The following is a 25,052-nucleotide window of genomic DNA, read 5'->3' on the forward strand; positions in this document are numbered from 1 at the left end:
ACTTCTGGCCAAAGCTAGTTCATTTGTCCACCATCATCACTTTTCATACAACACCACTTGATACAATGTCTCATCGCAGATGTTTGAATCTCCAAACTCTCTAATTTCAACCATTCTTACCCGTGAAGAACCAACGAAGGTGCTTACAAGAATATGGAAACTTTTTTAGCATATGTGAATTCTCACTTCTCCATATTTTATGTATCTAATTTGACACAATTCAGAATGTCGTACTTTCTCATTTTTCAACTTTGCTAAGCATAGTCATAAAGAGATGTCTTGGACATGTAATATTAATCACATTTTCTCTATGAGAGTTGAGTAGTAGATTTCAGGTTATTGAATTATAATACACACACAAAAAAATCACTCTTCCCAATTACTAATTTGCTTTAATAATCAAATTCTTTATCATAACTTTCCATTATAGACAACCCCCCTCCTCAATTTCAGGCAATATCTATTTTGGCCCTTTGAATTATCAATCCACTCTGAGTTATTTGTTTAAAAAACTGTAATATATTCATTTGTTTTCAAATTGTATGTTTTATTTATAATTCAAATGATGACATCTTATTCCAAATTATGATTTTAACTTAATTTGTAAAGAGCAATCTTTTTGGTGGTTTTATGAAATTACAATATATATTTCACTCTCTTGTTTAAAAGAACATATTTACGCAGTTAAGAGAATTGTCCGTTTCGAGGACAGTCCATTTATGGTATCTTGAATCTGGTGCATGTGTAAGAGTTGGATATTGCATTCGCAAAAGCTAAGGAGAGTTTGGGGTTTGTGTATGGTATAAATAGAGAGCGACTAGTATGGCGGACAGTTATTTGGGACCCTCTCCACTTCTCAAGCCTCCTTCTTTATATGCCTTTCCTTACACTTTCCCCCCATTTTCAGGTCCCCCCAGATCTCTTTCTTTCTCACTCATGGCCTCTAATTGCTCTTCTGCTCGTCACTGTAATTGCTCCTCTACTGCTTCCTCCACTACCCATCAACTTTCTCTTCTTGTTTTCTCAGGTACGTATGTTTTGTTGGCAAGATTGTCGATTTAATTACTTTTATGATTTGTGGGGGTATATAAATGTTGAATCTTGAAGAGTAGCCACAAACCAAAAAGTTCACTTTTTTTTTTCACTTTTTTTTATTGTTACTGAGATGAGAATTGGGTATTTTGAAGCTTTATGCTGTCACTTGCAATATCAATTTATTTCTCAAATACATTTTGGTTGTCAGTGCTAAATGTGGGTAGAGAACGTAGGCAATGTTTAGAATTGGAATTTTGTTTTGAAGTTTTAAAGGAATTGGATTTTGTCCAGTTAATCTGCGATTTCAACTAAAATAATTGGATCATTTCCAATTCAGCATTTATTTTTTGCTTTATTTCTTTGACATAAAATGTTTATATATCAACATAGGAAGTAGATAAAGTACCAAGAAAGGTCATTTGGTGGGTGTTGGATAAGAAAGAAATTCATATTAACTATATAAATGCCATAGAGGTATGTATGAAGGAGCCATGGCTAGTGCAAGAATTATAGTAGGTATTATTTGCTGATGATATTGTGCTAATTAACGGAACCAATGAAGATGTCAACCAAAAGTTTGAACGATGGATAAACACATTAGAGAGCAAGGAATTTAGGATAAGTAGAAGTAAGAGTAAACATATGCATTGTAAGTTTAGTCGGCATAAGAAGAGTGAAGTTGAGATAAGATTATACAGGATTGTGGTGCCTTAAGGCAAACAATTAAGATATTTAAGCTTGATGTTCCAAGGTAATGGTGTCATAGATGAAGATGTTACAAATAGAATAAAAATAGGATAGCTGAAAAGAGAAGTTCTACCGGAGCGTTATGTGATATAAGGATTTTTACCATGGTTAAATGTAAGTTTTGTAAAACATTTATAAGATCAACAATGTGATATGGGAGGGAATGTTTGATCAGTAAAGTCCAAATAATCACAAGCTATGTTGCTTAGACTCTTCAAAATTTTCAACGGGTGTGTCAAATTCTCCAAAAATAGTGTATTTTTGAAGAATATGACGGTGGTTTGGCAACATTTTTGGAGAGCCCGAAAAACATAGTCCACAAGATGAGTGTCTTAGAAATATCGATGCTAAGGTGGATGTGTGATAATATAAGATTAGACAAGATTCCTTATAAAAAAAAGATTAGACAAGATTAAAATATGACCACATTCGATAAAAGGTGCAAGGTGGACACATCAAGATAAATTGAAAGAAGGCCACTTGATATGGTTTAATCATGTCCAGCATCGACATGATTAAAACTGGTGCGTGAAGGTATTAACTATGGTTCAAAGTAGGACTAAATTTTATGTTGCTCAGACTCTTAAAAAATGCCGATGAGTGTGTGATGAATCCTCCAAAATTATTACATTTTTGAAGGATCTGATATGTGTACGATAATAATTTTTGGAAAGTCTGAGCAACATAGTCTAAAATCACATGTACGGAAATTGTCTTGGAAGACCTACAATCTCTAGGAATACATGTAGACCCAACCAAAAATAGGGTACAGTGGAAGAAAAAGATTTATACAAGCGATACTGACTTAGTTGGGAATATGTTTTTGTCATGTTAGTACATTTACTCCAAGAGTCTTTTAGTGCTGTCAGAGATCTATATGTCTGTAGAAAAAATAATGAACTTTTAGTACTTTTTATTTTTATTCTGTGTAATGTTGGTATGAAATGAGCTTTAATGTAGCACCATGGTCAGCGAGGATTCATATACCCGACCTCAACTTGCTTGAGATTGAGGTGTAGTTGTTGTATTATACATCAAGACTTGATGGCTACTTTCTGAGAACTAAGTTCTGCTACAGGTGGAACTGCATTTAATGGTGTGGTTGAAGAGCTTAAGAAGCTAACTACACGTGTAGCTCATGTGCTCCCTGTTTCTGATGACGGAGGAAGTACTGCCGAAATTGTTCGTGTTCTTGGTATGGTTAAAAGTTCCAATCCTTTCTATTCTTTATCTTTACTTTTTGGCAGTCTCTATTTGTGTTCACTAAACTGATGCATCTGAAAATTAGTGCCAGCAGTATTAAGAAGACATGACTTCCCCTCGTGAAATATATTCGGGTGTGTGATAGTTTAAGTTTCATTTTGGTTTGCTGTGGACTGATATCTGAAGAGGTATGGTGACTTAATCTTTGTTGGGGGAAGTGTGCAACACTTTTTCCAACTATATCTAGTAATAATTAGGCCTTCCCAAGAAAAAAAAAGAGAAAAAAAGTTTCTTCAGAAAATAAAGTGATGTATGACTGTTGGTTGTGTTGCTGACTCCAGTTATGTTAATGAGTTTGTTCCCCTGTTAAGTTTTTGCATCATTCTTTACGCATGTTTTCTGGCAATGCGAATGAAAGACAGAAAAGTTGACAGTGAATATTTAGGTGGTCCTGCTGTTGGAGATATACGATCAAGATGTTTGAGATTGTCCGACCAAAGCACTTCAGAGGCTCGTGCAGTCCGAATATTGCTTGGTCATCGTTTACCTCTTGATCCACCGAGAGCCAAAACAGAATGGTAGTTAAAACCAGATAGTTCGTGTAACATCTTCCATTAATTCTTTTCATTTTCTCTACAACACTGTTGGATTCTTCTCCAAGAAATACTTTGAAACAAAATGCTGATGATATTCTTTTCGTGGAATTTCTAGGACTGTGCATCGGTCGGTTCGGTTTTATATATTATCGGTTCGGTTTATCGGTTTTCGATTTTGAAATATGCTAAACGAATAACAAACCAATAAGATATTTTTTATCGGTTTTCGGTTTATCGGTTTTAGTCCTTAACGGTTCGATTTCTGTTTAACCAATAAGAAAATACTCATAAAATAATTATATGACTATTCCAACAATTTGGCATGACAAGACAATAATATTACTTTACGGAATGCTCATAAAATAGAAACAATAGTGACTAACATGAAAAGAACTCTTCAAGTGCAATACAAATAAAAGAACCAGGACAATAATGTGAATTGAAGGCTAAAAGACAAAGGTAGTAACCAATAAGGTATTGATATTAATATTTAATATTTATTTAGTGGTAAAGTAGTAAATTACTATTGTCTTATTGGGTTATTGGGTAAATCGAACCAATAACCCGATAATTTTTTTTATAAAACCATTAAAAATCCATTAACCCAATAACCCAATAACATTTTTTTCGGTTCGGTTTGTTGGTTGGTTCGGTTTTTGTACACCCTTAGGAATTTCTGGGTACAAGTCTTCTTCTTATGAATGCTCAGTGGGTAAAACTCAGGTGGAATAACTGCTATCAACACAGATTAGACAGTTATATAGAATAACTGCTATGCTATGATAATGGGTTACTTGGGCTAAAATCAGGTGGAACATTAACTACAAGATTCTTCAAAGTGGTGAGACAACAGATAGCTCTTGAGGAAATAGTAAAACTGTTGGATATTTTGGTGCAGATCTGGTTATGTGGGTTTGTAAACACCTGAACAGTAACAATGGCTGTAAAATTGAAGGATGTAGAAGAAACCCTACCTGTCAGACAAGGCTGCATAGAAATAAACGATTCATAGTATTAAGAATTAATCTCAGAAATTTGATCGGAAGAAGATATAAACTTTGGAAAATACCTAGGTCTTGACTGCTTGGAGTAGTAGCACGCCCACATAGATGTGAATTTTTTTACTAAAATGATGGCATCTTAAAGGAAAAAAAGAAAGAAAGACATGAACAAAAAGAAGGAAATAAACAGAAAAAAAAAGAATAAAAGGAAAACAGTGGTACCTTTTAGAACCTTTTCATCTTTTAACCGGTTCTACTAAATTCTGTATACCCACTTGTACTTTTTAATTGATCATGACAGGTATGAAATTGTGGAGGGCAACCATGAACTTTGGCAAGGTGTCTCAAAACCATATAGGGAAACTATAAGAGCTTTCTTGGCTTACTTCCAGGATCAGGTTGGTCAATTAGGTGCTACTATATTATAAACTGCTTTGGGTTATTGTATTGCTTTTTAAGATGCTTTATTGACTTGAAAATTATCTTGCAGAATTTTGTTGGGATAATCCTCTTCCATAGATGTTACTGACTTTGCTCTTCATCATTATTATGCTATTTAATTCATCTTTGTCTTTTGTTGATGGACAATCTTTGCATCCAATGCTTATTGCTGCATTAGATAAGTTTCTGTAGATATGTAATATTTTTTTCATCAGTTTAGAGGGGGAGTTACATCTAAGGGCACAAGTTACCAATTTAGGAAGAATAAGGAGTTCAAGTCCGTATGGAATGGATGATTATACCTAAAATTAGTGGTTTTAAGCAGTGCATTTTAACCCATAGCCCAAACTACCATGCTGTAATTCTGTCATATAAAAGAATTTCTGACCCGTATTTATGATTTTTATTATCAAGAATAGGTTCCCAATAGCTTCGTTGCGCCTAATAACACCTACTACTGTCCTAATCTGGATGTCTTTGTTGTTAGTAGGGTTATAAAGACCTTCAATTTAGATTGCCCCCTTCCAATTAATGATTTTATGATAGTGGACTGGGTTGATTATAATTGAATCAAACTTCTGCTTATGGCGTTTAATGGCCAATGAACCAACCAAACACTTATTACTGGCGGTTAATTTGCAGCTTGAGTGTATAAATATTCACCTCTTGAGCGCTTATACTAAACGGTCAAATCATTAGTGTTCCTTCAAATTCTATACTTTAACTTATCAAAAAATTAATGTTTCTTTAATTTCCATCGTTTTACCAGCATTCCATGGCGTTGAAATCAGATAATATGGTTGAAACTTCTGAAGCTATTTGCTGATTGTTGTTGTCATACATAATGATGGAACTTCCTCTGGAAGTAAAAAATACTTTATAGTTACTCATTAATTGAGTCTTTACTGTCCTCTTGAATGATTGTCTTTAGACGTTGTTGGATTTGCTATTGAACCAGCTGTTGTCTCTTTCTGTTTTCAGATTCTCCGGCGTTCAGATGAGTCTTTCTGTTTCAGCAATGGAAGGTATCTTACTAATTGTATGTATAGCTTACGAGCCCGTTTGGATGGGCTTAAAAAAAGTAACTTTTATGTATGAAGTGCTTTTAAAACTTTGAAGTGCTGAAAGTTATTTTTATAAATAAGCAGTTGAGTGTTTGGATAAAAGTGCTTAAATAAGGAAAATGATGTGAATTTTAGTGTTAAAAGAATAAAAAGGGTAGTTTGGGAATTTAGTTAAAATATAAGGGATATAAAAGTAATTTCCATGGTCAAAGAAAATGACTTTAAGCACTTAGAAAAAAAAAGTTAAGAATTCTAACTTTTCATTTTTGACTGACTTTAAGAACTTTATGACTTAAAGTTAGCATTAGGCAAACACGTCCAAAAGCTAAAAAGGGGCTTTAAGTTGGTTTTGACCAACTTAAAGCCCATCCAAACGGGCTCTAATATTATCCTCTAATCGTTGTTCTGGGTGGTTTATTTTCAGCAATACTTGTACTAGTGACTGAAGTTGGTAACAAGACCTCATTACACTTGCAGTATAGGGAACTTTTTCTTTGCTGGAGCACGCATATTCTTCCAGTCTCTTGATGCAGCAATCTTTTTGTTTTCACGGGTTTCAGAAATTCCAGCAGAAAGTTTTGTTCTTCCTGTGATATCTACAAATGAAAGGCTTACCCTGGGATGTGAGTTATGGGTATGATCTCTATGTTATCCAACACAATTATCTAACCTCTCCTTTCTATGCCTCGACTCTTTAATTATTCTGTTCGGTACCTTCATCATCTGAGCCTTCTTTTTATTTTGAGGATGTTTTTTGGTCATCCTTATTTGTTATAGACTAGACATATACAAAGAATCACAAGGAATACCGTTCCTCTGAGTATCTAATGCAAATGAATATGAATGCATGCTTTTGAACTTCAGTTAGTCGATTACATGCATTGATGTCTTTCTTGGGCCAGGAATGTCTTGATCTTTTTGTGAGGCTTCATCATGCACTTCTCCAAACTTTTTTTTAATGGATCTAATCCAGTGAAGGGAAAAATATAATTAGACAAGCGTGTCTAAAGATATGGAAAATGAGCGTTTTGCAAAGATGAAAATCATTGATCCATAAAACTAGGAAAGATATGACCAGAATGAAGAATTCCCTGTTTGTGTTTTCTTATTCAAGTCTATTTTCTAACTGTGTTATGCCCGCCTGATAAGGGATTTTCTTTTTTCAGGCTATTCATAATATCAGTTATCTACTTCCAATTGATCATATGTTCCTGAAAAGTCATTTGGATGTTTATGTTCCTTTTTTACTCTATTCTAGGGCGTGAAGCTAACTTGCAGTTGTTATCCATAATGGATATGAATAGTTCAGGGGTGGGTGGTGGGGGTTCGTAGGAGGCTATTACAAATGCAAACTTCCACATTGATCCCGTATATTCAAGGTTCAATGAAGATATTGGTCATCAATACCCATTGCTGAGCTCATTCTTCAACACATTCCTGCGGGAAAGGGCAAGAATATGAAATCAGATCCAATCAGCTCAAAAATATGGACAAAGTTAAAAAAGACCATGTCCATGTTTGTGCTTGCTAATATTAGGGAATTGAGGAACCCGTGTCATCTTCTTTGAGATCTTTTTGAGCAATTACGTGGCTTCTTATAAGGTAGTAATCTTGGGAAGTTTCTATAATTTGCCTTTAAAGTCATCTTAAACAATGACCGTCAAACACTAGTGCTAAATACTAGGAACCATGGCCTGAAAGTTGTTATTAATGAGTAACTTGCAATATAAATTGAATAATATTTTCATCGCCAAGAATAGCACCTTGTAGTTATCTCAGAAGTGATGAAGTTGAATTTCTATAGGAATTCAAGATGATGATCCTTCTAACAAACAAGGCTTTGAACAGAAAATGACAAATTTAAAATCTGTTTCCTGAGGTCAGAGTGGTAAACACTGTTCATTAAGCCATTCATATGAATCTCCTTTATTTGTTGATTAGATGAGGAAGTTACAAATAATATAGTTAATGAATATTGGCTTGCAACTTCAATTAAAACTTTTCTATGTTGCATGTAATTGATGTGTAGGATGGAACTGTTATACGCGGACAAAATGAAATATCTCATCCAACCCATGGATCCATACAACCTATAGACAAGGTATCAAAATAGTCTGTAATCTTGATGTGTTTGTTTATTTTATTATTTTTCCCTTAAAATTCCATACTTCTTGCAAGGTTTATTGTTATAATTTTATATTCCTAACATAAACTATAATCATGATAAATACCATCTTCTTAAAAGGAGCTGTTGTGGTCCCTGCTGAAATGTGATATTTTTACCATACCTCGTTATCGTATTTTGTTCTCAAATCAGAAACCCTTCATTTATTTGGATAATCTATCTGGGACACACTTTTGATTCATTTGATAGGTTCAATAGCTAACAAGGATAAGAATTATTTAATATCCATTTGTATGTTGTTGATAATCTTAAAGCTTTAAGTATGACACAGCTTTTTTAAGGAGACTTGTTTACTTGGGTTAACATACTCTGAATGATGAAGCCTCATGTCTGTGAGACTGCAAAATAACTAGTATTATACCTTCTTGTTCTATTTTGAGAAAGAGATTGGTATATGCGATGCTTATGTTAAAGAGTATTTTGGTTATGCTTTGTACATATGGGCACTTGGGGTCTGTATAAAAGGGCCTTGGTATAATAGTTTAGGATGTTAAATTGATCTAATCGAGTGATTTCAAAGGATTAAGTTGATGGATTGACACTTGGACCGGAGAGATTACTGAGTACCCTGCATATATGTACTAGGGATTGGTGGTAAATGTCAGGAAAGAGATAACATGGTCATGGTCCTTACCTTTGCTAGATATTTCAGTTTTATACCTCTGTTGAATAGTCTGATCTGTGCAACAGCAACACAATATGGAAAGTCATGAGTATACAACATAAATCTAGAGTACTTGCTATTTCATTTTTTGCTAGTGTGCAGTAGGTTTGTCTTGCCCAACTTAATTAGTTCACTTTTTGAATCTTGTCGGACAGGATGCCTCGTCTGCCCCAGCACTTCCTTCTAGAATAAAACGGGTATTCTACATGTCCAGTGAAGGAAGCAATTTATTGCATGAGGTAAATAGGTTTGTTGTTCTTATAAATGTATAGAAAGATGATACTTGAACTCCGCACACCTGTACAATAACATTTTTTTTTTAAAAGATAAAAACCCTTCCTGACAGATTTTTAAAGCTAAATCCTCATCTTCAAAATGTTGATGCTAGATGTGGGAGATGAAATATATTTATCAAATCATATTTCTCCGATGATTGTCCTTCATCTATCTTTGGATGTTACTAAGAATATCATACCATATGAGTTTTGGATTGTGAAAGTTCATTCCTCATTCCTACTTGTTAAAAGCTTTATGCAAGCAAAGAAATTGTTGACAAGATTGGCTCTAAGGGATAACATGTTGAATTTTCTGCATATTTTCACCTATAGAATAAAAGTAGCTAATCTTGCACCTGATATGGTTAAAGCTGCTGAGCCTCAAGGTATAGGTCTAGTGATTAAAGCGCAACGCATGATGTGTGGGTTAGATGCACTTCACGAGTTTGAACTCTACCGCATGCATAAATTTGATAATTTAAGTAGAGTAGGTTAGAGGAGTGGGCCCATTACCCACTGAGCTTTGAACTGTGCCACTAACTTTCAGGGATTTCTCGGTTATAAAGAGAAGTTTGTTGAATCCCTTTTACCGTTGTGTTGGGAACAATAGTTACTATTCTTACAATTTTTCTTTCTTTACGAAAAGCCTTTAACTTCAGGGTGAATATATGTAAGTAAATTTATTTTGTATTGATAATGATTATTTCAAAGCTGGCAAAATGTTATCAATGTGTTTGCAATGCTCTACCTTGTTTTTTGTTGTCAAAAACCTTATTGACAGATATAAGTTTTGTGTAGTTTAATTCAAAGCCCCAAATTTTAGGCAAAGGTCTATGTGAGAAAATAAGAATTTGAGAGAGAACTCAACTTAATAATTCCCACAAGCTATTGAGGTTTAAATAGCTAAGTTTACATGTCCTAAACAGGAAAGAAAATCAACACTTAATTAAAATAGGAGTAACTCAAGCTATCTACTATATTAACGTATATGCTATATAATATTCCCAGGATTTTAGCACTCCCTCTCAAGTTGGTGCATACTAATTATATCCACCAAGCTTGTTACATATATAACTTGTTCTGGGATCGGGTAGGGACGCTTGGTGAGTATATCAGCAAGCTGACACTTGATCGCACGAACCTTGTGACGATGTCTCTTAAGAGTACATTTTCTCTGATAAAATGACAATCAATCTTTATGTGTTTAGTCTTCTCGTGAAACACTGGATTCGATGCAAGGTGAAGTGCAACTTTATTATCACACACAAGTGCCATTCCTTAAGTATCTCCAAATTTTAACTCCTTCAGTAGTTGCTTGATCCATATGAGTTTGGATGTTGCCACTGCCATACCTCGATATTTTGCTTCTGCACTAGATCTAGCAACCAATTACTTTTCCAAGATACCAAATTTCCACCAACTAGAACACAATATTCAGAAATGGATCGACTGTCAGACCATGACCTTGCCCAGTCTGCATCTGAGTAGAGTGCTTGTCATAGTCTACAAACCATGTTTCTAAACTCTGTCTGAGCAACAAAATCAAGTGGTTGCCCTAAATATACTTCATCTTCAAGATCTCTATGAAGAAGGACATTTTTAATATCCAACTAATAGAGAGGCCAATGACTAACAATTATGGATAAAAAGAGACGGACTGAAGCAATTTTGTCCACGGGAGAGAAAGTATCACCATAGTCGACAAAAAATCTGTGTATAACCCTTGGCCGCTAGTTAAGCTTTTAGGTGATCAATTTAATTTGTCCATTGGGACCAACCTTCACTGTATATACCCAACGACAACCAATAGATTTATCGAGAGGTAGAAGAACTAGCTCCCAAGTACCACTAGAGTGTAAAGTGGACATCTTCTCAATCATACCTTGTTGCCACCCTGGATGAGAAAGAGCTTCACCTCTACTCTTAGGAATAGACATAGATGATAGTGCTGATCCAAAGGCGGAATGGGCCGGTGAAAAATGATGATAGCTTAATTAAGTATAGATTGGATGAAGGTTACGAGTAGAGCGATTACCTTTTCGAGTGGCAATGGAAGGATGCTGTTCAGACAAGTCCTCAGCAGGCAAGGATTCTGGTGGTAGGCATGAATCATCTGGGCACGGACGACGATGATAGGTCAATAGTGGTGGAGGTGTAGAGGAGGAAGATGGAGTTATAGAAGATGACGTGGAAGGATAGACTATGGCGGGATCCCCTAAAGATGGAACTGGTAGAACCTCAGATGTCTGATAAAGAATTTCTTAGGAAGACATAAATTGTTTGAATTGAGATGATAAATATTCACGTGCATTATCAATAAAAAAGGTGCGAATAGAAACAGCAAATTGATTTTTTATATCTACATAAAAAGTTTGAAATATGGAAAATAATTCAGAACATTCTTTCATATAGAAAATCCAAGTGCACGAAAGCAACAAAATACATAAAACCCAATGTAGAACTAACTCTACTAGGACCCCAAATATCATAATGAACCAAGTAAAAAAGAGACTCGGCACGATTATTAGGACTACTTGAAAAAATAGCTCGGCTGTGCTTCCCCAATTGACATGACTCACAATCCAACTTAGATAATTTGGACAAGTTAGGTACCATCTTTTGAAGTTTGGATAAACTAGGGTGTCCCAATCGTCCATGGATTAAATCTGGAGGGTCGGAGCCTGGACAAATTGTAGTGGATTTTTGAGAATTGAGATAATAAAGTCCATTTAACTCATGCCCTTCGCCAATCATCCTTCATGTACTTAGGTCCTGTATAACAAAGAAGTCACTAATGAATGAGATGAAACAATTTAAAGCCTTAGCTAGACAGCTTATTGACATGAGGCTAAAGGGACAACCAGGGACAAAAAGAAGATTATTCAGAGTCAAGAAAGGTAAGGGATTGGCTTGACCTTCTCCAGTTGCCATGGTCTGAGAACCATTAACTAACGTAATAGTGGGAAGGGACCGAGAGTAAGTAATATTAGACAATAAAAATTTGTTACCAGAAATATGGACAGAAGCCCCAGAGTCCATGACCCAAAGGCTAAATGTGGTGGACTGTGAGATACAAGCAACGGGATCAACATGATTACCAATCTGGGCAACGGAAGTTATTGATGAAGATGTCTGCTTACTCGCCTGATACAAAAGAAAGTCATTGTATTCTACCTTAGACAAAGAGAACAACTAATTGGTTGGATTACCAGTGGATTCAATTTGAGGGTTGCTGGAGCCCACAGATTTAGTGTTAAACATATCAGATCCGAGAGACATGAAAATAGATCTATTAGTGTCCCCCCAAAAAAGATAATTCTGGAAAAGAACCTGAGGAATAGATCTGGAAAACTTCTTGTTGTCTCGCCGGAAAACTAGATCTGAAAGTGATCGAAATCAGGAAAAACTTAAATGGGTAGGGTTGGAATGCCGCGACGAACCTACTAGGAAAAAAATCTATTGGAAAGTTGGCTGGAAAACACCACACTCGAGGATTCAGATCTTAATGGTGGTAATGGTATATGCACAGTGCCCCTAGAGAGTGTCGAAATTGCGGAACAATGGAGGTTTTCCTGGAAAAATACTCAACAATTTTGTTGTCTTATTTTACTCTTGTTTTCTCACTAAAGAAAGGCCTGATACCATGTAAGAAAACAAGAGTTTGAGAGAGAACTCAGCTTGATTATCACCACAAGCTATTGGGGTTTAAATAGCTAAGTTTATTGAGAATAATTTATTTTTTTTTGAGAAAAAGTTTAAATAGCTAAGTTTACATGTCCTAAAAAGGAAAGGTAATCAATACCTAATTAAAATAGGAGTAAATCAAGCTACCTACTTTATTTACATATATACTATAGAATATTCGCAAGATTCTAACAATTTACAGGAAGTTCTTGGAAAATTGACGTAAGATCTTGTAAACTTAAGAAGGAGATTTTTAGAGGGTGTTTGGATTGACTTTTTTAAAATAGCTTATAATCTAAAAGCTAAAAGTGATAAGTTGGTCATACCCAACTTTTAGCTTTTAGCTTATTTTGTACCTTTTTGGCCTAAAAGTAAGTGCTTAAAACCTTTTTTTATTTTCCCCAAACACCACAAAAAATAGAAAAAGCCAAAAACGCTTATAATAGGCCAATCCAAACACCCTCTTAATGTCATCCATACAAGAAAGTATGAAGTTCTTATTATTAATTGAAAAGGTAAATATTGAACACAAGAATATAATGGAACTTTTAAATATTAATTATACATTTTTAACAAAGGTGTTAGTTTTCTGGTGGTTAACATAAAGGCGCTTTGTGGAAGAACTAAAAATTAGTTGTAACTTGGAATTTGGGAAATTGATATAAAGTTTGACAACTTAGAAGATTTAATGCATTTCTAATGTCACAGTACCAGGAAACACTGAAGTTCTGTAGTAATTGGAAAGGTGGTATGGAGTAAGTTCTTTTATAATTTATAAGTTGTTGCTTTTCCTAACATGCTCAAAACTTGAAAAAAAACCTTGGAAACTTAGAAATGAGATTTACTGCATTCTTAAATGTCACTTAGAAATGAGATTTATTTCATTCTTAATGTCCCAATACAAGGAAATAGCAAAACTTGTAAAAATAAATTGTAACTTTTTGATATATATGGTAGTTTTAGGGTGGTAGGTAAAGTGCAACTGCAGGAGAATTAAAATTAATTGTAACGTGAGAAACTAAAATAAAAACTCGGAAACTGGCAAAGGAGGTTTACTGGTGTTCCTAATATCACCATACAAGGAAATGTTTTGTATTATTTTAAAAGGTCAAATATTGAATGCAATGAAATTATGAAGTACTTAAAGATTAATTGTAATTACAATCTGATCCACCATGGAATTCAATAACTAAGGTGAAAAAAATGATCAATGTTTCGTGTTGGATTTTGGCGCTTTTATAATAGTATAAATAGATTGATGGAAAGCTCATTTAGCTCTATGATGATGTTCTGACTGCTGATATTTAGTGATTCTTTGCCCTTTGTACAGGTCTATCGATGATGTTTTGACTGCCCTTTTTTATTTTGCCCTTTGTACAGGTCTTCCCCACTGTAAATCCTACTGTCTTGGAACAGTTGAGAAGTGTTGACTGTATCGTATTTGGCATGGGATCCCTCTTTACTTCCATCTGCCCCTCTCTGGTAGAGTAGCGTGCAACACAAGCTCTTCCACAGTAGTTCACAGACATAAAATGCACTGGATGGTGCATTATTACAACTCAGGATTTGTTTCTCTTTTAAATTTTGATATTTATACTGTTCATCCCCCATTATTAAAGCATGTGCAAGTATCTGGTTTTGTCGAGTCGATCCTGCTTGTATGACAAGCTAAAACAAGCAGATTGAAGATATACCTAATATTGGCAAACTAATTTGTTTTCTTCAAGTGGAATTCATCTTCTCAAGCATGGCATTGTCATCACTATTATATTAGCATTTTTCTTCTCAATTTTTTTTTTAATAAAAGAGAGAAAATAAGTACTCAGTGATTTTTGCTGCTCCATTTGAAGGTCTTACTTGGAGTGGGGGAAACCATCTCTTTGCGGTCTTGTCTCAAGGTAATTTAGGTGATGCAAATAATAACTGTATTGCTGCTATCTCAGACAAACTTTGTTGTCTGTTTCAATGATTTCTTCATCTCATTGATGTTTTTCTCATAGCAATGTTATTAGTCTCTTCTTCTCCTTCCCCAACAATTCTTCTTCTTAATCCCAGGTACTTCTGTTGAATGGTACTCATGATCGAGAAACTAGTGGCTTTAGTGCTTCTTGCTTTGTGACTGCCATTACTGATGCCTTAAATCGAACCTATGGAGATCCTCAGAATTGTCTTAAAAATCCTGTAAGTAGCTAAGCATTCAAGTGTTTCTTCTCAAATTGACTAATTGTTATGGATTTTCATATAATTGGGTTATTTCTCTCTGAGTACTTATTTGTAGAACATGCATCTTGTCAGTTGAATATTTTTTCACATCATTGCCAAGATGAACTTTAGGAAAGTGATGTGAAATTATGGTCTGTTTAAAAGGTTCCCGTGTGTGGTTGTAGGATCCTGTATCCGAACCAAAAATTACTGAATAAAGCACACCCTAGTTAACAGTCTCTATGTGTGGATGGATCCTTTGATAACAATGCCAGTTGTGCATTCTCAAGCACCTTTACATCAGCACTTTTAACAGTCTCTATGTGTGGATGGAACTCCTAATTTGACATCATAGGTTGTGATCCTCTGCTAGCTTTGTCAATTGTTCATTACGAAACTATAGCTCATGAGGGATTCTTCAGTTAAATTTCATGGGAACTCATATGATTTGTCAATCCCATCTCTCTGATTACATGATCCATACATTGAACATCATGGAATTGTGAGTTCCTTTCCCAGGAGATGATACTCATGCTGAAGTATTTACTATATGTGCTCCCCATTGGTATTTTGGTTCCAATCTTCTATAGCATTGTGTTCACTCCATCTCATATTAGGTATCCTGGTTAGGCTGGCATAAGTATGAGGGTGAGAGTCAAAATTTTATTATACTTAAATAGAAGTGTGTCTGAAAGTGGAGAGAGTTAATGAAGAATTTAAACTCTCTTCATACAGAAGTGGGTCCGATAATACATTTTTGATGGAAAAATATTAGAAACTATTAAATGGTGTAGGGAAAATCTTCTGTTTTTTTCAAAATGGAAAAAAAGTGGAGCAATTAAAATTAGAAGTAGGACAGTTAAACTAAACTAAATAGAGGGAGTTCTAGTTTTTTCCTTATCCAACTTATCCAACCTCAGTACTATGTGTTACCTCACCTTAGTTTAATATGAAAACACAGGTTCTGCAAGGGCTATGTGCTGAATTCAGAAGCTTTTGTGAAATCTCCACCAATCTGCTTCCAATAAAAAAAAACTTTACTTTTATTGAAAGTTGGCTTGGTTTGGTAGTCCATTTTAAATTCTTAGAGGGAAGTTCTTTTCAGATCATCTAAAGTATCTTAGCCACCACCTCGACACTTGTGGGACACTTCATTTGTGTCAGACTGCAAGTATAATGCTACTAGTTGCCTTAAATCTGGTCCTGCTTTGGAGATGTTGCACACGAATTGACTTGAGCATTTGTCTTCAAATGAAATAATGCAGCTAATGAATCTTAAGATCTGATACTATCTTCCTAAGTATCTCATGTTGTTTTCCTATTGCATCTCATATAATTTTTGAGTCCTCTGGTTCTGCAGAGTCAATGAAAAGTGCTACTCCCATTATCCTACTGACTGTACCAGATGCCATTACGATTCTTAAGATGAGAATTGAAAACATCTGTTGTTTAGTATTACTACAACAACAACAACAACAACCCAGTGAAATCCCACACGTGGAGTCTGGGGAGGGTAAAGTGTACGCAGACCTGACTCCTAACAAGGTAGGACGGCTGTTTCCGAAAGACCCTCGGCTCAGAAAAATCATAAGAGAAGTCAGATAGGGATAAGAAGTTCAAAGCTTAGCAAATAACAGGAGCAACTCAGATAAAATAGAGCAATCAAAGTACAGGAAGTAATAGATTAAGCAAACCACAAGAAATTATAGTATGCTAATACGCCTACTAAAAAGGAATAATAATGAGACTATGGACTAGCCTTCTACCCTAATGTGGGTCCTCCACACCCTCCTATCTAAGGTCATGTCCTCGATAAGTTGTAAATGCGCCATGTCCTGTCTAATCACCTCTCCCCAATATTTCTTCGGCCTACCCCTACCTCTTCTGAAACCATCCATGGTCAACCTCTCACACCTCCGCACTGGGGCATCTGTGTCTCTCCTCTTCACGTGCCCAAATCATCTCAGTCGCATTTCTCGTATCTTGTCTTCCACCGAGGTCACTCCTACCTTGTCCCGAATAGCCTCATTTCTAATCTTGTCGCTCCTGGTATGCCCACACATCCATCTCAACATTCTCATTTCAGCAACTTTCACCTTTTGAACGTGGGATACCTTAACTGGCCAACACTCTGCCCCATATAACATAGCCGGTCTAACCACCACTTTGTAGAAAGTTGAGGTGACACCTTCTTGTCACATAGCACACCGGAAGCGAGCCTCCATTTCATCCACCCTGCCCCAATACGATGTGTGACATCATCGTCAATCTCCCCGCTGCCTTGCATAATAGACCCAAGGTACTTGAAACTACTTTTCTTTAGGATGGCCTGCTCACCAAGCCTAACTTCAGTGCCAACCTCCTGAGGTGTCTCACTGAACTTGCACTCTAAATACTCTGTCTTGGTCCTACTCAGCTTAAACCCTTTAGACTCCAAGGTCTGTCTCCAATCTTCCAGCTTAGCGTTAACTCCGCTACGGGTCTCATCGATCAAGACTATGTCGTCCGCGAACAACATACACCATGGCACCTCACCTTGAATTTGTCTCGTCAATCCATCCATCACCAAAGTAAATAAAAATGGACTAAGAGCTATTGTTTAGTATTAACGGGTGGAAAATCTAGGGGCACAAGTTGCTTTTTGAATTATGAAGAATAGAAAGAGAGATATTAACAAAGAGGAAAAGTGTCCCAAGATACACCTCACATTACATATTTGGCTGTAAAGTTATTCTTGAGAGTATAAATTATTTCATGGCCAAACAATGAAAATTTGATATTCCATAATATGTTGCAATTTGATCAAAATCATTTGATTCTCTTCACTGTAATTTTAATTTGTTTTTAGTTCATTTGGCAACTGTCTGTATGTAAACATACAGCAGTAGATTTCACGTACTAGCACAAACATTACCTTGAATCTCTTCATGAAAATCAAAATTTTAGTTTCTTATGATTGAATTTTTCTTTTCAGCCAAACAAATATATCAACACCCTTCTGGTGCCGAAAAATGGCCAAATACCTGTGGATATAAAAAGCCTGGCTTCTCAAGGAATTTTCAATGTGGTATATTCCTGTTTCATGGTTATTAGAAATGCTTCTTGGTAAAAAAAATAATGTACTTGATCAGTTTCTATTGGTCATGGGATTTCTCGTTTTAGTTTCAAAATCCAAGTGTTCATTTGAAATTCGCAGAGTTGGTCTCATAAATGTTGCTTAGATCCACTACATGTGATTGCTTTGCTGGTGATCATCTTTGATTTGGGTGCCAAATTACTTTCTTGTAGGTCACTGTGGATTCCATTCATGATCCAAAATTGGGTGTGCTTTTTGATCCCAAATCATTGATTCAAGCACTTCTCAATCTGTTGACGGATGCATGAGCCTGAATGCTACTGTGACTCGTTAAACCTTAATTTATCAGGAATTTCGGAGCTTGTGGCACAGTAGTGTGCTGAAGTTTCTCCCTTTTTGCACAATTTGCAATGGTATGAAGTTTCTCTAATAGGAAGTCCGGTAATCTTGTTTTGTTCATACATCTATTGATTTTCATAAGAATTTTAATGCTGCTATATCCTATATATGGCAGGATCTGAAGAGAAACAGGTGCTCTTTGTGAGCACTTGTAGATCGTGACAATTGAAGCAGCTCTGCATTGATTTCAACTCCATGAAGTCCGAAGGATGATGGTAAGGCTTCCATAGTTTCACGTAGGCATTGGCTTTGATCTTATTCAGCTCTTACTGGGAAAGAATATCATTGTTCACAATTGAGCTGAAACACAAGTGATGTTTTGAATTTGGGCATGTTCAGATCAAAGAAATTTTTTGCCAACCACAACTTGTTTGTTTGGGGTTGAAGTGTAATTGCTGTTGTACATAATGAAATTTTTAAGTGTTCACGCTAAGGTAAATATTGTCCTTATGCCTGCCAAAAGAGAAGCGTTTGTGAGTAGCAAACAGGACAGCAGAGTGATCAAATGCTCGATCTATTGCTGTATCAGTCCAATAGTTCCAAAGTGGTGGTATTAAAACTTATTAGAAAGTTACTAATGAAAGGTTCATTCATTTGAAGATATCAAACTGCGTGCACATTCCGCCTTAATAAATTAAAAAAAATCAGTCCCATCATATATAACTTGCCGTGATTTCCAGGAAATTCAATCATCAATTGAAAATGATAACATTTGAGTTACCTTGATATAACCACAACGATAGTACTATAAATACCATGGTCACTCTAAGCAATTTCATCCACAACATTTCAAACCGAGACGTATTAGAATCAACAAAAAAACATATAAGTGGTGGAAAAATGGCTTTGACAATCAATTGGAAATCTGCTTTTTTAGCTCTACTTGTGTTAGGAATGTGGGTTAGTGAAGCCACATCTTGAGACTTGAAAGAAGCCTCGATGGCCCAGAAACATGAGAAGTGGATGGCTCGCTTTGGGCGTGTGTACAAAGATGATGCAGAGAAGGCAAAAAGGTTCAACATATTCAAGGACAATGTTGATTACATTGAGTTGGCCAACAAGGCTGGCAAAAGTCTTATAAGTTGAGCATCAACGGATTTGCAGATTTGACAAATGAGGAATTCAGAGCCACTCATAATGGATACAAAACGCCTTCTCATCAAAAGTCATCAAAAAACATATTATTCAAGTACGAAAATGTGACTGCTCCAGCTACCATGGATTGGAGAAAGAAGGGTGCTGTTACTGGAGTTAAGGATCAAGGCCAATGTGGTAAGTATTCAAATTAGGTCCTGTTAATAGTATCCTTATTTTTTTAATGAAAAAAGAATTTTATTAGCTTAACCTGATAATATTGTAGGATGTTGCTGGGCATTTTCCGTTGTTGCAGTTACTGAAGGGATCAACGAGATCAAAACTGGCAAGTTAATCTCTTTATCTGAGCAAGAACTGGTGGACTGCGACACAAGTTCAGATATGGGATGTGAGGGAGGTCTTATGGATGATGATTTTAAGTTCATCATCAAGAATCACGGGCTTACTACTGAATCTAATTATCCATACGAGGGAACGGATGGCAGTTGCAAAACCAGAAAGGAATCCAATGACGCTGCTAAGATTACTGGTTATGAAGATGTCCCAGCCAACAGTGAATCTTCTCTGTTGAGTGCTGTTGCTAATCAACCTGTATCCGTCGCCATTGATGCTAGTGGATCAGATTTCCAATTCTATTCTAGTGGTGTTTTCACTGGTGAATGTGGAATAGAGTTAGATCACGGTGTTACAGCAGTTGGATATGGAAAAACTAGTGATGGGACAAAGTATTGGTTAGTCAAGAACTCATGGAGGAGTAGCTGGGGCGAGAACGGTTACATTAGAATGCAAAGGGACATTGATGCTGAGGAAGGACTTTGTGGAATTGCTATGCAAGCTTTCTTATCCAACTGCTTACTTTAAGTAGCTGAGAAGCTTGATGGGAAGTTGCTATTAATTCGTCTAAAAACACTATTGTTATTCACCTTGTTCATAGATTGTGTGGTGTGTCTACTGTGTATATGTTACAAACTCGTTGTATGTAAATTCCAAATGTTAAACAAAATTTGTATGTGAAAATTTCCGCAATCAAGTAAGGCATATCTTCTTGCAAATTTTTTGTCATCACTTGACCCAAAATAAGCACTTTTGTCTAGACACAAAAACTAATCAGCAGTAAATAATGTTGGAGAAGATTAGAGGAGAGCACTTTGTTTTTGAAAGAATTTTTCTACTCGTTTGCCTCCAAATGACGAGTAACGACTGTTACACTCGTACGCTTTAGTTCATGGAATTTCAATAGTAATTAATTATTGAAATATGACATGTTCTTGAAACTAGATTCACTCATTTTATTTTTGAGCGATTAACCTCTTCCAGAGCAGATTAGTCCATCCTGCACTACTCGGAGCTTTATAGAGAAATAGGCTCTTCCCGAGCACTTGTAGATAACAATTCAAGCAGCCATGCATTGATTTCACTCCATAAAACAGGCTTTCATCTTATTTAGCTCTTAAGGGGAAAGAATATCGTTGTTCACAATTGAGCTGAAACACATTTGATGTTTCAAATTATACAAATTTGGACATGTACAGAATGAATTTTTTTGTCAACCTCAACTTGCTTGTTTGGGGTTGAAGCCTAATTTTGTTGTTGTACATAATGAAATTTTCTGTATATCAAGGGCCTTATTTTATTTTATTGGAAAACATTCACTCTATAGTGCAGCGTATGATTTGTATCTTTATGTTCTAGTGCTTATGACTTCTTCTTCCCTTTGGTATGATTTTCGCCTTTCCATGTGTAACCAAGTGAAAACCATTGAATTACTAAAATTCATGACTAGTTAATTAATTGATTCCCTTCTGAAGAAGGTCATATATACAGATGCGTAACAATCTGAGCTTTCTTAAATACTTCCCTTCTAATAAACTTGCCATCTTTTATTTTTTGCATCCTCAAGAATAAGAATTCGTTGTCTATCTTTCAAATGATTCACCACGCCTTTTGTAGCCTTTTGCAGCAAATGCAGTGAACCTGCAAAATGAACTCGTTAGTAATTCACATTTGCACTGCAAGGAAAGGACGGATACTAGAACCAGCCTGATGCCATATACATGAAAATATTTTCCTTTCCCGTTGAGTACGGGGCAAAATGCTGTGATGCCCTCTCTTCTAATCTCCTCCTCTTCTTATTTTGGTTTCCCACCGGTCTTCGGTATCCGTTTTCAGGCCCGATCAATCTGGATTCACGGCAGGAAATCCCCACTTTGGGATAAAACACTCCCTACAAAGGTGACTCCATATATAGAGTTCAAACCCGAAAACTTTGGTTAAGTATGGAGAAGTATTTACCACTCCACCACAAACTAAGTGTTTTTTGCTTGTTCCTTTACCTTATCACATTTAAGCCAAAAGAGAAGCGTTTGTCATTTGCAATGAGGACAGCATAGTGATCAAGTTTTCTATTGCTATATTAGAAAATTTTGCCATCTGCCAATAAAGGAGCTTTGTTAGTGTTAATAGTTCCAAAATTATGGTAATAGAACTTATTGGAAAGTTACAAATGAAAGTTTCATTGCAAGATAATCAATTGTGGGCATCAAATTGCGTACACAATCCATCTTTATAACTTGCCGTGCTTTCCAGGGAATTCAATCATAAAGTGAAAATGATAACATTTGAGTTTCCTTAATTTATAATCACAACGTTAGTACTATAAAAAACATATATCACTCCAAGTATTTCATCCAAAACATTCAAACAGAGACATATACTAGAATCAACAGATAAATTCAAGTGGTGAAAAATGGCTTTGACAATAAATTGGAAGCTTGCTTTCTTAGATCTACTAGTTATAGGAATGTGGGCTTCTGAAGCAACATCTCGAGACTTGAACGAAGCCTCAATGGTCCAGAAACACGAGAAGTGGATGGCTCGCTTTGGGCGTGTGTACAGAGATGATGCAGAGAAGGCAAAAAGGTTCAACATATTCAAGGACAATGTTGATTACATTGAGTCAATCAACAAGGCTGGAATGAGGCCTTATACGTTGAGCATCAACAGATTTACGGATTTGACAAATGAGGAATTCAGAGCCACTCACAACGGATACAAAACGTCTTCTAATCAAAAGTCATCAAAAACCATATTATTCAAGTACGAAAATGTGACTGCTCCATCTACCACGGATTGGAGAAAGAAGGGTGCTGTTACTGGAGTTAAGGATCAAGGCCAATGTGGTAAGTATTCGAATTAGGTCCCGTTAACAGTAATATCCTCGTTTTTTTTAAACGAAAAGAGGATCTTATTAGCTTAACCTGATAATATTGTAGGATGTTGCTGGGCATTTTCCGCTGTTGCAGCTACTGAAGGGATAAACAAGATCAAAACTGGTAAGTTAATCTCTTTGTCTGAGCAAGAACTGGTGGACTGCGACACAAGTTCAGATATGGGATGTGAGGGAGGTCTTATGGATGATGCTTTTAAGTTCATCATCAAGAATCATGGGCTTACTACTGAATCTAATTATCCATACAAGGGAACGGATGGCAGTTGCAAAACCAGAAAGGAATCCAATGACGCTGCTAAGATTACTGGTTATGAAGATGTCCCAGCCAACAGTGAATCTTCTCTGTTGAATGCTGTTGCTAACCAACCTGTATCTGTCGCCATTGATGCTAGCGGATCAGATTTCCAATTCTATTCTAGTGGTGTTTTCACCGGAGAATGTGGAACTGAATTAGATCACGGCGTTACAGCTGTTGGATATGGAAAAACTAGTGATGGGACAAAGTATTGGTTAGTGAAGAACTCCTGGGGGACTAGCTGGGGCGAGAACGGTTACATTAGAATGCAAAGAGACATTGCTGCTGAGGAAGGACTTTGTGGAATTGCTATGCAGGCTTCTTATCCAATTGCTTGATTAAATAGCTGAGAAGCTTGATGAGAAGTTGCTATTGATTCGTCTTTAAACACTATTGTTATTCACCTTGTTCATAGATTGTGTTGTACTGTGTCTACTGTGTATATGTTACCAACGCACTGTATGTAAATTCTAAGTACTGTGTATATGTTACCAACGCGCTATATGTAAATTCTAAGTGTTAAACAAAAGTTTGTATGTGAAAATTTTAGCATTCAGTAATGAAGTTGGGCATATTTTCTTGCAAATATTTCGTCACCAGTTGGCAAAAATAAGCAATTTTGTCTAGACACAAAAACTAACTAGCAGTAAGTATTGATCTAAATAGGACATGTTCTCGAAACTAGATTCCTTCGTTCTTGTTTCCAATAATTAACCTATTCCACAGCAGTCTGGTGATTAATTAGCCTTTCCTGCACTACTTGAAGCCTTCGTAAACTCTATTTAAATCCATGGAAGATTGAATCCTGCATTTGCAAGTTGGAAGAAAACAACTAAATTCTTTTTGTTGCTTTCTTTAATAACACGGTTCATTTAGCATCGATTTTATTGTAATATAAGAACAGTGTCTGAAAAATTATATAAGAACAAAAACCGTGCCCACTGAATGCACAGTGTGTCCTTAAAGAAATTATTCCCCTTTATGTACCTAAAGTTTTGGAATCTTTCTTCCTAGGATAGAACGATTTACTCACCAAAATAGCGGTACAACAAATTATGGTGACTGCGAACCACTCTAAGGTTGTATATCACACGAGTTTTTAGGAAGTGAAGAAAAGAAGAAGAAGAAGATGTTTTTCAAAAAAAAATTTGTTGGGAACAATTCTGAGGATCAATAGAAATATATAACCTGCTTGCAACTTTTCAGAAAAGGTGTTTGTTGGGAAAAGGTCGCAACTTTAAGTTTGCAACTTTTTCAGAAAAGGTTGCAACCTTTCAGAAAAAAAATCCGTTGGAAAAAATGGTAGGATTTTTTCAATTACTTAATTAATTAAATAATAATAATTAATTAAAAAATAAAGGAAATTTGGTTCAAAAAGATTATCAATCAATCAGATCATTTGACCAAATCCAAATCCAAATCCGTATCCGTATCTGTAGCCGTAGCCGAAGTCAAGCCGAGCGAGCGAGCAACGATGGCGCGAGGGGAGACCCTCTTCTTAACCCTTTAGCAACATGAATGAGTGCTTCTACTTTTAAGTCGGAGACTTTTTCTTTCCACCACTTATGTGGGACAAATGTTTATTTCATAAAGCAAGAGGGAACAACTCATTTTTTCCTCCACTTCTTTTTCCCTCAATTCTCATTCAACCTATCAATTAAACCCAACAATCCCCCACATGAATGGGGAATGGCTATAAGATAAAGAAATGCACGGATAAGTGTATGATATACAAGCGAAGATTAATTGCATCTGGATAAGTAGGTTTTCCTTTGAACTTTCCATAGTGAACTTATATAGGATATACTCGATCAATCGGTAGATGCGATATCTTTGAACCGTCGAACTTTTTTGTATAACT

At 35.9% G+C, this 25,052-nt stretch overlaps 2 protein-coding genes and 1 pseudogene across 3 annotated transcripts; all 3 read left to right on the forward strand.

The window, feature by feature from the left end:
- The first annotated feature begins 641 nt into the window (after positions 1-641).
- On the forward strand, positions 642-18,987 carry LOC129873105 (uncharacterized protein YNL011C). 2 transcript variants are annotated; one of them, XM_055948111.1, is made up of 14 exons: positions 647-1,027; positions 2,861-2,977; positions 3,431-3,563; positions 4,884-4,980; positions 6,005-6,048; positions 6,565-6,721; positions 8,117-8,188; positions 9,092-9,175; positions 14,276-14,377; positions 14,746-14,793; positions 14,951-15,076; positions 18,072-18,164; positions 18,386-18,586; positions 18,688-18,987. In XM_055948111.1, exons 1-13 carry the CDS (start codon positions 823-825, stop codon positions 18,479-18,481), a joined length of 1,374 nt encoding a protein of 457 aa, XP_055804086.1. In that variant the 5' UTR covers positions 647-822; the 3' UTR covers positions 18,482-18,586; positions 18,688-18,987. The 2 variants fall into 2 exon arrangements, with proteins under 2 accessions (XP_055804087.1, XP_055804086.1); XM_055948112.1 differs by lacking the exon at positions 18,072-18,164 and having other exon boundaries at positions 642-1,027.
- Positions 18,988-18,996: 9 nt separating this feature from the next.
- LOC129873106 (senescence-specific cysteine protease SAG39-like) lies at positions 18,997-20,705 on the forward strand (annotated as a pseudogene).
- A 1,708-nt stretch (positions 20,706-22,413) lies between these two features.
- On the forward strand, positions 22,414-23,529 carry LOC129873762 (senescence-specific cysteine protease SAG39-like). The gene is made up of 2 exons (XM_055948935.1): positions 22,414-22,846; positions 22,940-23,529. Exons 1-2 carry the CDS (start codon positions 22,414-22,416, stop codon positions 23,527-23,529), a joined length of 1,023 nt encoding a protein of 340 aa, XP_055804910.1.
- The last annotated feature ends 1,523 nt before the right edge of the window (positions 23,530-25,052 follow it).

This window comes from Solanum dulcamara, chromosome 11 (assembly GCF_947179165.1).
Source record: "Solanum dulcamara chromosome 11, daSolDulc1.2, whole genome shotgun sequence".
NCBI classification, from domain to species: Eukaryota; Viridiplantae; Streptophyta; class Magnoliopsida; order Solanales; family Solanaceae; genus Solanum; species Solanum dulcamara.

What these genes read in the sequence shown, in the direction of transcription:
- LOC129873762 (XM_055948935.1), top strand. Translation starts at nt 22,414, where the DNA reads ATGGCTTTGACAATAAATTGGAAGCTTGCTTTCTTAGATCTACTAGTT. An exon ending in TAAGGATCAAGGCCAATGTG is followed by an intron (nt 22,847 to 22,939) that starts GTAAGTATTCGA and finishes ATAATATTGTAG; the next exon opens with GATGTTGCTGGGCATTTTCC.
- LOC129873105 (XM_055948111.1), top strand. Translation starts at nt 823, where the DNA reads ATGGCGGACAGTTATTTGGGACCCTCTCCACTTCTCAAGCCTCCTTCT. An exon ending in TTCTCTTCTTGTTTTCTCAG is followed by an intron (nt 1,028 to 2,860) that starts GTACGTATGTTT and finishes GTTCTGCTACAG; the next exon opens with GTGGAACTGCATTTAATGGT. An exon ending in CGAAATTGTTCGTGTTCTTG is followed by an intron (nt 2,978 to 3,430) that starts GTATGGTTAAAA and finishes GTGAATATTTAG; the next exon opens with GTGGTCCTGCTGTTGGAGAT.